The 14,567-nt window shown below is 44.4% G+C and overlaps 1 protein-coding gene across 3 annotated transcripts in view; it reads right to left on the bottom strand.

Moving 5' to 3' along the window:
* Window positions 1–14,567, bottom strand: part of dnah5l (dynein, axonemal, heavy chain 5 like) — a 618,296-nt gene that overhangs the window by 549,462 nt on the left and 54,267 nt on the right. For all 3 annotated transcript variants that reach the window (XM_070881289.1, XM_070881290.1, XM_070881291.1), the window contains 2 exons: window positions 11,941–12,122; window positions 2,631–2,750 (listed from right to left, as the gene is read on the bottom strand). In XM_070881289.1, the coding sequence (XP_070737390.1) occupies window positions 2,631–2,750; window positions 11,941–12,122 (302 nt within the window). The remainder of the gene's footprint in view (window positions 1–2,630; window positions 2,751–11,940; window positions 12,123–14,567) is intronic.

Genomic DNA, 14,567 nt, shown 5'->3' with positions numbered 1-14,567 from the left:
GATCTGGAGGGTTGGATTCGAAGATGTTATCCTGTTCAGGCTGGTCCCTGTCTGAATTTTCTTCTACATCATCAGGGTCAGCCTTAAGTTCTGCAAAATATAACAGAACACAGATAAATGGTTAGCAGCAGAGGAGGGGGCAGGGTGGGCGGCATGAGTAGGCTCACACAGCACAGGCAGCAGGCGGATCTGAAGGACCATGATGAATGATAGCACATTGCATCAACTGAAGCGTAGCTGACGGAGACATCCCCAGGAACCGAAGCATAGCTAGCCTGCGCATTACTTAACATTTAGCAAAGCCAGACTGTGGAATTTGCATGACTTACCCTCTCCCTCGAGTGTGGGTCCAGCTTGAGCAATGGTGATTGGTTTTCACCAGGCAGAACCCATCAAAGCAGCGACCCTCTCTTCCAAGTGTGTCAGTGGCTGCAGATTTGCCGGGCCTCCTCCTGTTCGGGTTCTTTCTCGTTTGTTGTGTGCCACTTTCCTCTGCAAAGATGAAAACATAACTTTTTAGAGAGGGTGTCTTTCTGCTGGGTGGGACATATACAGCTGGTCACATTTACAATTGCAATTGCATTGAATAAATGAAAATATTACTTACACTAACTACTTGACCAAGGTCCTGCCACTTCTTTTTACACTGGCCTCCAGATTTTGTGGTGGTCACTATTACGCAGTAATCTTCTGCAAGTTGGTTCCAGCATTTCTTCATTTCTTTGGGTGGAACTTTTATGTGACCTCTGCTGGTGTCCAGCTCCTGCCATCTGTTCTCAATCACAGTAACTAGTGCCTCCACTTCTTCCTGTAAGAAATTCTTGGTCCTTGCACCGCGTTGCATCTTGTACTGCTGCAGCTGTGATTTTTCCAATGCTCTCACGCAGCACTTGTAACACACACAACTGGCTCTTTAAAAATGGCCGATTGCTAACTCGGAGTTGTACTGCGCATGCACGTCCATTGCAACATCAGAAACATTTTTTTTTTCCGCGTATGTGCAGAAGGTGCGGCATCATTTTTCGGCGCAGACAACAAGCTCCACCCCCCGAGGTAACTGGACACGCTGCGCGGCGCCAAATTCGAATTATAGATCGGGGAAACTTTGGCAAATTATTTCCAGCACATTTCTGGCCAAGGAAAATGGGCTTAACTCTGGCAATACGCCAGAAAACGGACTTGGGCAAAATTGAGCCCAATAAAACTACTACCTGTGCACAACAAACTTTAAAAGTTACTAAAAGCAAAATACTGCAAATGGTGTAAACCTGAAATAAAAACAGAAAATCACAGGAACACTAAGCAGGTCAGGCAGCATCTGAGGAGAGAGAAACAGCATAAATGATTCAGGCTGATGAGAGGTCATCAACCTGAAACTTCAACTCTTTCTCTCTTCTCAGAAGCTGCCTGAGCGTCTCAGTGTTTCCAGCATTTTCTGTTTATTTTAAAAGTTGGTTTCTCGTCCAAATTATGGTGCTGTTCAAAAAGTTTATCTGTTTTCTCAAGTCATGCTGTGACATTTTCTGGGGTCAGGCATTAAATCATTTTTACGCAACATACCTACATGATACACAGTCACTTACTGACACACAGGATGGGCTACAGGGCCCTACATGGCTGCTATTAATGACCCCTATAGTTTGGAAAATGATACCTGCCTTGGAGGTGGAGGTGAAGCTGGGAGAACGCAATGGAAAATAAGTAGAATAGGCATTGATATGTTTAGGCCTGACAGGCAGGCATGCCAAAAATAGGAAATGTGTCACAAAAACCCTCATCCTTGCCTTTGTTGCCTCTAGACTTGATTATTTCAATGCGCTTCTGGTCGGTCACCCACATTCTACCCTACGTAAACTTGAGGTAATACAAAACACGGCTGCCCATGTCCTAACTTGCACCAAGTCCTGTTCCCCCATCAACCCTGTGCTCGCTGACCTACACTGGCTTCCAGTTAAGCAATGCCTCGATTTTAAAATTCTCATCCTTATTTTCAAATCCCTCCATGGCCTCGCGCCTCACTATCTCTGCATTCTTCTCCAGCCCTACAATCGTATCCCCTACCCCCTGAGATATCTGTGCTCCTCTAATTCTGCCCTCCTGAGTATCCTGATTTTAATCGCTGGTGATCGTGCTTTCAGCTGCCTAGGCCCCAAGCTCTGGAATTCCCTTCCCAAACCTCTACACCTCTCTTTCCTCCTTTAAGACATTTTAAACCTACCTCTTTGACCTAGCTTTTGGTCATCTGCCCTAATTTCCCATTATGTGGCTCGATGTCAACTTTTTTTTTTCCTTATAACACTCCTGTGAAGCTCCTTGGAACATTTTAGTACATTAAAGGTACTATATAATTACAAGTTGCTGTTGTTGTTGAAACTTTCAGGAATTGCAGGCATGCGCAAGACTTTTTATATGTTAAAATAGATGACGGGTACTTCCACATATCTCCTTGTGGTTAGCCTGAAATAGCACTGGCACATGGCAAGAGTAATTTGCCTGCTTCCATATCTTCTAGACCAAGGAATGGTGTGTGTGGTGCAGAAGCTTTAAACCAGAATCAATTGTAAAATGGGGGAAGAAGCAAAATTAGGCTGTATATAGTATTTACGATAATGTCAAGTAAATGCTGTTACCTAAATTCAAATTGTCTCTCCTTAGGATTTTCCCGAAGCTTCTCCCTGATTCGTTGAAAATGTTTTTGATATTCAACGTTTAACTGAGTACAGACCTTAATTCTCTTCAGCAATTCCTGCCTGAAATGAACAGTAAGCAAAAACAAACTAGGTTGCAGTTCTTTGTAGTTATATAAGTGTATTAATTCATATGACTTCACCTGGAATAACTACTTCTGAACATTCATCCAGGTTTTTAGTATAAACTTTACTTTGATTAGAAACCTTCTGGTTAAAATTGCAATTTAATTATCAGAAAAATGTTTGAAATATTGAAATATATGTTACAAATATTCAAAATGCTTTATATGATCATTTTATGATCCTTTACACCACATGTTTTTCATTTCAATACTACGCAGGATGAAAATTATACTATATATAAAAAATGTAGCTTCTTATTTTGCTGTGTCATACAAATATGGTGCAAAATATTTCAGGCTTTAAAAGCTGTAAAACTCCATAAATCAGTCAGCCTAAGGATAGGGGGCTCCAGTGAAGTAGTAACAATTGGTTCACAATTTCTATACTGATCTCAATATTATAATTAACTTTTATATGCATAGTTGATGTTTCTTGTATTCTTGTCATTTATAGGAGCTACCTAGCTTGACCTAGTATTTTCAAAATTCCAGTCAACTCTTGCATTTGGACAGTTGCAGTTAACAAATACCCCTAAAATCAAAGTTACTGGGGCTTCATTTGATTTGGTTAACTGCCAGCTCAGTTCAAATGGATCAGACAGTCAGACACATAGCTGAACAAAGTACACAGGATGGTTATGTTTGAATTGTGTAGTTTGGCTTCTCTCTCAAGTTTACTGTCCAAAGATAACCAAAAGAGAAGTCCTTGCAATATTTGCATTGAGTTAGGCTGGGACATGATTTCGGAATGTAGCTGATTTTTAACATTTTATGTATTGAATTATAAGAGCCAAACTAAAAATAGACAGGAATGCTGCATTGCAAGTAGGAAGTCCTCAATTGTTTTCAGCGACATCACTAATCACTCCTAAATTCAGCACCGTTCAGGCCACCGTTCAATATTGGATATTTAATTTACAATGCATTATTCATACCTCCAAATCATAATAATTCCCCCAGCTACATTACGTGGCATCTCTTTTTGAAAGAGATATTAGAGGCAAAATTTCAATGTAAATTTATGGGACTCATGAAGTTTCGACTGATAGGGGAAAAGAAGTCTTAATTATAATTGATGTTCTACAACTAATGGAGACTAAGCACAAGTCTCGATGAAGAAAGCCTGCACTCAATTCAATTACATAGAAACATAAAAAATAGGTGCAGGAGTAGGCCATTCGGCCCTTCGAGCCTGCACCACCATTCAATAAGATCATGGCTGATCATTCACCTCAGTACCCCTTTCCTGCTTTCTCTCCATACCCATTGATCCCTTTACCCGTAAGGGCCATATCTAACTCCCTCTTGAATATAACCAATGAACTGGCATCAACAACTCTCTGCGGTAGGGAATTCCACAGGTTAACAACTCTCTGAGTGAAGAAGTTTTTCTTCATCTCAGTCCTAAATGGCTTACCCCTTATCCTTAGACTGTGTCCTCTGGTCCTGGACTTCCCCAACATCAGGAACATTCTTCCTGCATCTAACCTGTCCAGTCCTGTCAGAATTTTATATGTTTCTATGAGATCCCTCTCATCCTTCTAAACTCCAGTGAATACAGTCCCAGTTTATCCAGTCTCTCCTCATATGTCAGTCCTGCCAACCCGGGAATCAGTCTGGTGAACCTTCGCTGCACTCCCTCAATAGCAAGAAGGTCCTTCCTCAGATTAGGAGACCAAAACTGAATACAATATTCCAGGTGAAGCCTCACCAAGGCCCTGTACAACTGCAGTAAGACCTCCCTGCTCTGATACTCAAATCCCCTAGCTATGAAGGCCAACATACCATTTGCCTTCTTCACCTGCACGCCAACTTTCAATGACTGATGTACCATGACACCCAGGTCTCATTGCAGCTCCCCTTTTCCAAATCTGCCGCCATTCAGATAATATTCTGCCTTCCTGTTTTTGCCCCCAAAGTGGATAACCTCACATTTATTCACATTATACTGCATCTGCCATGCATTTGCCCACTCACCTAACCTGTCCAAGTCACCTGCAGCTTCTTAGCGTCCTCCTCACAGCTCACACCACCACCCAGCTTAGTATCATCTACAAACTTGGAGATATTACACTCAATTGCTTCAGCTAAGTCATTAATGTATATTGTAAATAGCTGGGGTCCCAGCACTGAGCCCTGCGGCACCCCACTAATCACTGCCTGCCATTCTGAAAAGGACCCGTTTATCCCGACTCTCTGCTTCCTGTCTGCCAACTAGTTCTCTATCCACATCAGTACATTACCCTCAATACCATGTGCTTTAATTTTGCACACTAATCTCTTGTGTGGGACCTTGTCAAAAGCCTTTTGAAAGTCCAAATACACCATATCCACTGGTTCTCCCTTGTACACTCTACTAGTTACATCCTCAAAAAATTCTAGAAGATTTGTCAAGCAAGATTTCCCCTTCATAAATCCATGCTGACTTGGACCGATCCTGTCACTGCTTTCCAAATGCGCTGCTATTTCATCTTTAATAATTGATTCCAACATTTTCCCCACAACTGGTATCAGGCTAATCGATCTATAATTACCCGTTTTCTCTCTCCCTCCTTTCTTAAAAAGTGGTGTTACATTAGCAACCCTCCAGTCCATAGGAACTGATCCAGAGTCGATAGACTGTTGGAAAATGATCGCCAATGCATCCACTATTTCTAGGGCCATTTCCTTAAGCACTCTGGGATGCAGACTATCAGGACCCGGGGATTTATCGCCCTTCAAGCCCATCAATTTCCCTAACACAATTTCCCGCCCAATAAGGATTTCCTTCAGTTCCTCCTTCTCACTAGACCCTCGGTCCCCTAGTATTTCCGGAAGGTTATTTAATAACCAGCAGGTGGATCTGCACTGAAACAAAATGGATTCCAATGCCCATTAGACGAACAAAAGTTCTTGTTCATTAAGCCCTAGCTAACAGGATGAGAGCTACTAGGGTGTTTTGCCAATCTGTTGTCTCTCCACCAGATTGTCGTCATAGATTCAAAGGATTTTTCATGCCAGAAAGCACAGCCCCGATTTTAACTCCAGGTGGATTCCCTACTCAGGCTTGTATTAAAATTACAGTTGGGTCTCAATGATGTAATCGGGCCACAACATGCATATGTAAAGAAGAATCTTGTTGACTCCAGGCATGTGTTCTTGCTGCCTGCTCAGGAGAACAGGTTAAAATTGCAGATGTTGCAATCATGGCAGCTTTCAGACAAGTAAGAGTCAGGCAATTTTAACTGTCCTTCTGTCAGGTTTCTGCTGAACGAGTAGGGTTAAAATCGCCGCCTAGGTTTTTTGTTACTCAAGGCCTAAAGTAGGGGTGGATTATACTACTGAGAATACTACAAATTCCCTCAGCAAAAATTTATTTTTAAGAATAAAGGCTGCCAAACTGGAACAGTGTTAAGTGTTGATTAGATTTCATTTTAACCAAAATCAACTGTAATTTCCAATTGACCACCTAAACATTGAAATCTTTTGCACCTTCACACTGACAGGGCAGTATAGCATAAATACAGCCTGAATCCATAGTTAGAACTGAGCTGACACTGAAGCAAAGTGGAGCATGACTCCCTGGAGTCGATCATCTCAATCTACTTCATTTAGAATCTTGGCACCTAATTTACACTCCAAAAGTTTAGAGTTGATGCAAAGACAAAAATGCTTCACACCAAAGCTAAACTTAGAGTATAAATGCAACATTAGACATCTAATTAGACGTCTAAATTGCTGCTAAGTTGCGATTGCTCGGCAATAATTGAGCATCATGTACATATGTGCCAAAAACAACGATATGATGTGCCTGCATAATAGTATCTAACATGAAGAGATCTTTTCCTCGGGAGTAATTGTGGGGTCAAAAATCTGCAGCTGTTCCAGAATGGCTAGCACATAGATAATGCCAAAGTTTGCTGAATTGCCTGTGGGTTGGAGCCTCTGCCTGCCCCAAACATGGGAATTGATGGGTGTTGTGTAATGAGAGAGGATTAATTAGCAATCTCGTTGTGCGAGACCCCTTGGGGAAGAGTGACCATAATATGGTGGAATTCTGCATTAGGATGGAGAATGAAACAGTTAATTCAGAGACCATGGTCCAGAACTTAAAGAAGGGTAACTTTGAAGGTATGAGGCGTGAATTGGCTAGGATAGATTGGCGAATGATACTGAAGGGGTTGACTGTGGATGGGCAATGGCAGACATTTAGAGACCGCATGGATGAACTACAACAATTGTACATTCCTGTCTGGCGTAAAAATAAAAAAGGGAAGGTGGCTCAACCGTGGCTATCAAGGGAAATCAGGGATAGTATTAAAGCCAAGGAAGTGGCATACAAATTGGCCAGAAATAGCAGCGAACCCGGGGACTGGGAGAAATTTAGAACTCAGCAGAGGAGGACAAAGGGTTTGATTAGGGCAGGGAAAATGGAGTACGAGAAGAAGCTTGCAGGTAACATTAAGATGGATTGCAAAAGTTTCTATAGATATGTAAAGAGAAAAAGGTTAGTAAAGACAAACGTAGGTCCCCTGCAGTCAGAATCATGGGAAGTCATAACGGGGAACAAAGAAATGGCGGACCAATTGAACAAGTACTTTGGTTCGGTATTCACTGAGGAGGACACAAACAACCTTCCGGATATAAAAGAGGTCGGAGGGTCTAGTAAGGAGGAGGAACTGAGGGAAATCCTTATTAGTCGGGAAATTGTGTTGGGGAAATTGATGGGATTGAAGGCCGATAAATCCCCAGAGCCTGATGGACTGCATCCCAGAGTACTTAAGGAGGTGGCCTTGGAAATAGTGGATGCATTGACAGTCATTTTCCAACATTCCATTGACTCTGGATCAGTTCCTATGGAGTGGAGGGTAGCCAATGTAACCCCACTTTTTAAAAAAGGAGGGAGAGAGAAAACAGGGAATTATAGACCGGTCAGCCTGACATCGGTAGTGGGTAAAATGATGGAATCAATTATTAAGGATGTCATAGCAGTGCATTTAGAAAGAGGTGATATGATAGGTCTAAGTCAGCATGGATTTGTGAAAGGGAAATCATGCTTGACAAATCTTCTGGAATTTTTTGAGGATGTTTCCAGTAGAGTGGATAAGGGAGAACCAGTTGATGTGGTATATTTGGACTTTCAGAAGGCTTTCGACAAGGTCCCACACAAGAGATTAATGTGCAAAGTTAAAGCACATGGGATTGGGGGTAGTGTGCTGACATGGATTGAGAACTGGTTGGCAGATAGGAAGCAAAGAGTAGGAGTAAATTGGGACTTTTCAGAATGGCAGGCAGTGACTAGTGGGGTACCGCAAGGTTCTGTGCTGGGGCCCCAGCTGTTTACACTGTATATTAATGATTTAGACGAGGGGATTAAATGTAGTATCTCCAAATTTGCAGATGACACTAAGTTGGGTGGCAGTGTGAGCTGCGAGGAGGATGCTATGAGGCTGCAGAGCGACTTGGATAGGTTAGGTGAGTAGGCAAATGCATGGCAGATGAAGTATAATGTGGATAAATGTGAGGTTATCCACTTTGGTGGTAAAAACAGAGAGACAGACTATTATCTGAATGGTGACAGATTAGGAAAAGGGGAGGTGCAACGAGACCTGGGTGTCATGGTACATCAGTCATTGAAGGTTGGCATGCAGGTACAGCAGGCGGTTAAGAAAGCAAATGGCATGTTGGCCTTCATAGCGAGGGGATTTGAGTACAGGGGCAGGGGGGTGTTGCTATAGTTGTACAGGGCCTTGGTGAGGCCACACCTGGAGTATTGTGTACAGTTTTGGTCTCCTAACCTGAGGAAGGACATTCTGGCTATTGAGGGAGTGCAGCGAAGGTTCACCAGACTGATTCCCGGGATGGCGGGACTGACCTATCAAGAAAAACTGGATCAACTGGGCTTGTATTCACTGGAGTTCAGAAGAATGAGAGGGGACCTTATAGAAACATTTAAAATTCTGATGGGTTTACACAGGTTAGATGCAGGACGAATGTTCCCAATGTTGGGGAAGTCCAGAACCAGGGGACACAGTCTAAGGATAAGAGGTAAGCCATTTAGGTCCGAGATGAGGAGAAACTTCTTCACCCAGAGAGTGGTGAACCTGTGGAATTCTCTACCACAGAAAGTTGTTGAGGCCAATTCACTAAATATATTCAAAAAGGAGTTAGATGTAGTCCTTACTACTAGGGGAATCAAGGGGTATGGTGAGAAAGCAGGAATGGGGTACTGAAGTTGCATGTTCAGCCATGAACTCATTGAATGGCGGTGCAGGCTAGAAGGGCCGAATGGCCTACTCCTGCACCTATTTTCTATGTTTCTATGTTTCTATGTTTCTATGTCCCTCGGAGTCGAGGATGACTTTCACACTAAAAATGAGTTCTCAGCTGACTGAAGAGTCCAATGCAGGACCTACAGTCTCTGTCACAGGTGGGGCAAACAGTGGTTGAAGGAACGGGTGGGTGGAGTGCCTGGATTGCCGTGTGCTCCTTCTGCTGTTGTCGCTTGCTCTCAGCGAAGAAACTCGAGGTGTTCAGCGCCTTCCCAGATGTTTTTCCTCCACTTTGGGCAGTCTTGGGCCAGGGATTCCCAGGTGTCGACGGGGATGTTAAATTTTTTCAAGAAAGCTTTGAGGGTGTCCTTGAAGCATTTCCTCTGCCCACCTGGGGCTCGCTTGACATGTCGGAGCTCCGAGTAGAGCGCTTGTTTTGGGAGTCTCATGTCAGGCATGCGGACAATGTGGCCCGTCCAGCGGAACTGATCGAGTGTGGTCTGTGCTTCAATGCTGGGAATGTTGGCTTGAGCGAGGACACTGACGATGGTGTGCCTATCCTGCCAATGTATTTGCAGGATCTTGCGGAGGCAGCATGGTTGGTACTTCTCCAATGTTTTGAGGTGCTTGCTATACATAGTCCATGTCTCTGAGCCATATAGGAGGGTGGGTATCACCACTGCTCTGTAGACCATGAGCTTAGTGTCGGGTTTAAGGTCCTGGTCTTCGAACACTCTCTTCCTCAGGTGACCAAAGGATGCACTGGCACAATGAAGGCGGTGTTAGACCTCGTCGTCGATGTCTGCCCTTGTTGTCAAAAGGCTCCCGAGGTATGGAAAATGGTCCATGTTGTCCAAGGACTCGTCGTGAATTTTGCTAACTGGGGGGCAGTGCTGTGTGGCGGGGGCAGGTTGGTAGAGGACCTTTGTCTTATGGATGTTTAGTGTAAGGACCATGCTCTCGTATGCATCGGTGAAGGTGTTGACGATGGCTTGGAGTTCGACCTCCGAGTGAGCGCAAATGCAGACATTGTCGGCGTACTGTAGTTTGATGACAGAGGCTAGGACGACCTTGGATCTGGCCTGGAGGCAGCGGAGGTTGAACAGATTCACATTTGTCCTGTGAACTAGCTCCACTCCAACAGGGAGCTTGCTGAGGGTGAGATGGAGCATTGCAGCAAGGAAAATCGAGAAGAGCATTGGTGCAATGACACAGCCTAGCTTGACCCCGGTCTGAACATGGAATGGGTCTGTGGTAGATCCATTGGTCAGGATTACGGCTTGCATGTCATCGTGGAGCAGGCGGAGGATGGTGACCAGCTTTTGAGGGCAGCCGAATCTGAGGAGGGCGCTCCATAATCCCTCACAGTTGACAGTGTCCAAGTCTTTTGAGAGGTCAAAGAAGGCCAGGTACAAGGGTTGTTGCTGTTCCCTGCATTTCTCTTGTATCTGCCGCGCGGTGAAGATCATGTCCATTGTGCCTCTTAGTGGGAGGAATCCGCATTGTGACTCTGGGAGGAGTTCTTCAGCCACAGGAAGAAGGCGATTGAGGATGATTCTGGTGATGACTTTCCCGGTGGTCGACAGCAGGGAGAGTCCTCTGTAGTTACCACAGTCGGATTTATCACCTTTCTTGATTACGGCGTCTCTGAGATCTTCTGGCATGATCTCCTCCTTCCAGATAAAAGAGGTGAGGTCATGGATCCGTACCAGTAGTGCTTCTCTGCCATATTTTAATGCTTCAGCGGGGATTCCATCTGCTCCTGATGACTTGTTGTTCTTCAGTTGTCAGATGGCCTTTTCAACTTCATGCCAGGCTGGGGTTGTGCTGAGATGGTGGCGGGTGGCATGCTGTGGGATGCAGTCGAGGACACTTACGTCGAAGACAGAGTCTCGGTTGAGTAGATCCTCGAAGTACTCCTTCCAGCGGGCACTGGCTGCCTCTCTGTCCTTGATGAGCACCTCTCCGTTCTTGGCTAGTAGTGGGATAGGGCTTTAGGTGTTTGGGCCGTAGGTCGTCTTGAATTCACTGAAGAATCTCCCCCAGTTCAGAACTCTACACCAGATTGCCTGGTTTTTTAGGGTTAGGGTTAGGGTTAGGGTGCTCCAGATGTTGGGGAAGATGTCTCACAATGGCACATACACCAAGAAGCACCACCCCAATTACTTGTAAGGCTACTCTGTTCAAGGAGTTCCTATAATAACCTGGATACAAGGGACAAAAGTGACTACAAAAGGATGCCCAGAGACATTCCCTCAGTACAATCACATCATCAACACAGATTAAATCAATATTCATTATATTAAGCCTATGAGGCCTAAAATATCCTCTGTTAAGTTTCTTTTGTAAGATTACAAATCCTGCTGTTTTTCAATCAGTCTCTCTGGTCTCCCTATGCTATATATCATTTGCATCTAAAAGTTCCGATGGGCACTTGCTCCCACGAATCTGGCAAAGTTGCTTTGAACTAACCAGGAGGATGGGATCTGTAACTCAAACTGGTTATTGAATCTGCCATCCCATCACACATTGGGCATTGGATGAATTTTGGCAGTCTTAATCCATTTCCTAGTAGGACATGGGTCCACAGCAAATCAGTGCTCCAAAATGAGTCTGAAACTGTTCAGTTCAGTCAAAGGTGATTTTTGCTGCAAATGGGCAATTTCAGTTGCTCAGGTTGAGGTTCAGTCATGTTGTTGTAGCAGAGCAGAGGGAGCTTCACTCTGCATTTGACCTGTTCTATACTTAATCTTGGAATTATTCAATTTCCCACTGCTAACATTACTAAACTTGATGAGCACAAAACTTCACCAAAGATTTGTTTTAAAAAAAAGTTTATTGTACAATGAAAAACATATATTCTTCAAAGATAGTTACCTGTCTTGTTCCCAGATTTTTCCAACATTCTGACAGAGGTACCTCTTACATGTGCTAATCAACTGATTCGTAACCTTGACAAAGAGAGAGGTCATACGCTCTGATGTGTTGTAGTACTTTGAAATGCTGTGGATCATCCGAATACTGTTCATCAGATTGGGGATATGTTCAACCATGGTGGCCTGAAAAAATAATAAATGTTACAATGTATTTTCTTCACATTACACATTGTTACATAGGAACAACAACAACTTTTATTTATATAGCACCTTTAATGTAGAAAAAGTCCCATGGCGCTTCACAGCAGTGTTAGAAGACAAAACAGATCAATTTGACACCGAGAAATGATGGCAGATGACCAAAAGCTTAGTTAAAGAGGTAAGTTTTAAAGCAGCGTCTTGAAGCAGGAAAGAGAGGTGTAAAGGTGGAGAGGTTTAGTTAGGGAGTTCCAGAGCTTAGGGCCCAAGCAGCTGAAGTCACGGTCACCGATGGTTGAGCAGTTATAATCAGTGATGCTCGAGAGGGCAGAATTTGAGGAATGCAGACATCTCGTGGGGTTGTGAGGCTGAAAGAGATTACAGAGATAGGGAGGGGCGAGGTCATGGAGGGATTTGTAAACAAGGATGAGAATTTTGAAATCGGGGCATTGCTTAACCAGGAGCTAATGTAGGTCAGCGAGCACTGGAGTGATGGGTGATTGGGACTTGGTGCAAGTTAGGACAGGGGCTGCTGAGTTTTGGATGACCTCAAGTTTCCATAGAGTAGAATGCGGGAGGCCAGCCAGGAGTGTGTTGGAGTAGCCAAGTCTAGAGATAACAAAGGCATAGATGAGGGTTTCAGCAGCAGATGAGCTGAGGCAGGGGCGGAGGCGGGCAATGTTATGGAAGTAGAAATAGGCGGTTTTAGTTGTGTCGCGGATATGTGGCCAGAAGCTCATTTCAGGATCAAATATCACGCCTAGGTTGTGAACAGTCTGGTTTAGCCTCAGAAAGATGCTAGGGAGAGAGATGGAGTCAGTGTCAAGGGAACACAGTTTGTGGCGGGGACCAAAGTCAATGGTTTTGGTCTTCCCAATATTTAATTGGAGAAAATTTCTGCTCATCCAGTACTGGATGTCAGACAAGCAATTTGACAATTTAAAGACCATGGAGGGGTTGAGAGAAGTGGTGAAGAGGTAGAGCATACATGTGGAAACTGACTCCGTGTTTTCAGACGATATCGCCAAGGGGCAGCATATAGGTGAGAAATAGGAGGGGGCCAAGGATGATCCTTGGGGGACACCAAAGGTAACGATGTGGGAGTGGGAAGAGAAGCCATTGTAGGAGATTTTCTGGCTATGATTAGATAGATAAGAATGAAATGAGGCAAGTGCAGTCCCACCTAGCAGGACATTGGTGGAGAGGCGTTGGAGGAGGATGGAGTGGTCAACTGTGTCAAAGGCTGCAGATAGATCCAGGAGGATGAGGAGAGATAGGTTACCTTTGTCACAGTTACAAAGGATGTCATTTGTGACTTTTATGAGAGCCATTTCGGTACTATGGCTGAGCCGGAAACTAGATTGAAGGGATTCAAATATGGAGTTCTGGGAAAAATGGTCACGGAGTTGGGAGACAACAACACGTTCAAGGATTTTGGAGAGGAAAGGGAGGTTGGAGATGAGGTGGTAGCTAGTAAGCACAGTGGGATCAATGGTTGTTTTTTTTGAGGCGAGGGGTGATGATCGCAGATTTGAAGGAGAGGATAGAACCTGAGGAGAGAGAATCGTTAACAATGTCGGCTAACATAGGAACCAAACAAGGAAGCTTGGTGGTCAGCAGTTTAGTGGGAATAATGTCAAGGGAACAGGAAGTGAGTCTCATGGACAAGATGAGCGTGGAGAGGTCAAGAAGGGAGATCAGAGAGAAACTGGAGAGAGATGCGAGTTTAGGGCTAGGGAAGGGGGGAACCTCAGAGGAAGTTTGGCCCGGTGGGGTAGGTGAAGAAAGGGAACTCGCAGAGGCAGCTGATCGGATGGTCTCAATCTTTAAGAGTCAAAGAAATCCATGAGCTCCTCACACATGTTGTTGGAGGTGGGTGTGGTGGAGACAGGGGAGAGGGGTTTAAGAAGAAGGTTAGCAGTAGAGAATAGTAGCTGGGTGTTACCTTTGCATTCCAGAATTATCCTGGAATAGTGAGCAGTTTCTGTAGACAAGAGTAGGACCCGATAATATTTTATGTGGTCGAGCCAGATCTGACAGTGAATGGCTAAACCAGTTGTCTGCCACATCCGTTTAAGTCTGTGCCCCTTGGACTTGAGGGAGCGAAGATGAGGGTTGTACCAGGGGAAATGGCCAGGGTGAGAGAGAGTAATCGTTTTAATAGGGACTAGGGCATCAAAGGTGGTGGTGAGGGTGTGGTTGAGCAGATCGGTGGCTGCAGAAACGTTATGGTGAAAGGAGGGCCAAAGGTTGGACAGTTTGGAGTTGATGTGCAGTTGTAAGAGAGAGTTTGGAGAGAGTTTTTTCCAGGGGTGGATGCAGAAGGAAGTAGATTTGGATTGGGAAAGGGGGTTGTGGGTGGAGAGCAATATAAGGAAATGGTCAGAGATGGCCTTATCTGTAGGAACAGGAGTAGGCCATTGAACCCCT

Source organism: Pristiophorus japonicus, chromosome 5 (genome assembly GCF_044704955.1).
Source record: "Pristiophorus japonicus isolate sPriJap1 chromosome 5, sPriJap1.hap1, whole genome shotgun sequence".
Classification (NCBI taxonomy): Eukaryota; Metazoa; Chordata; class Chondrichthyes; family Pristiophoridae; genus Pristiophorus; species Pristiophorus japonicus.
Note: the sequence above shows the minus strand (reverse complement) of the source record. Positions and strands in the feature narration are given on the sequence as shown.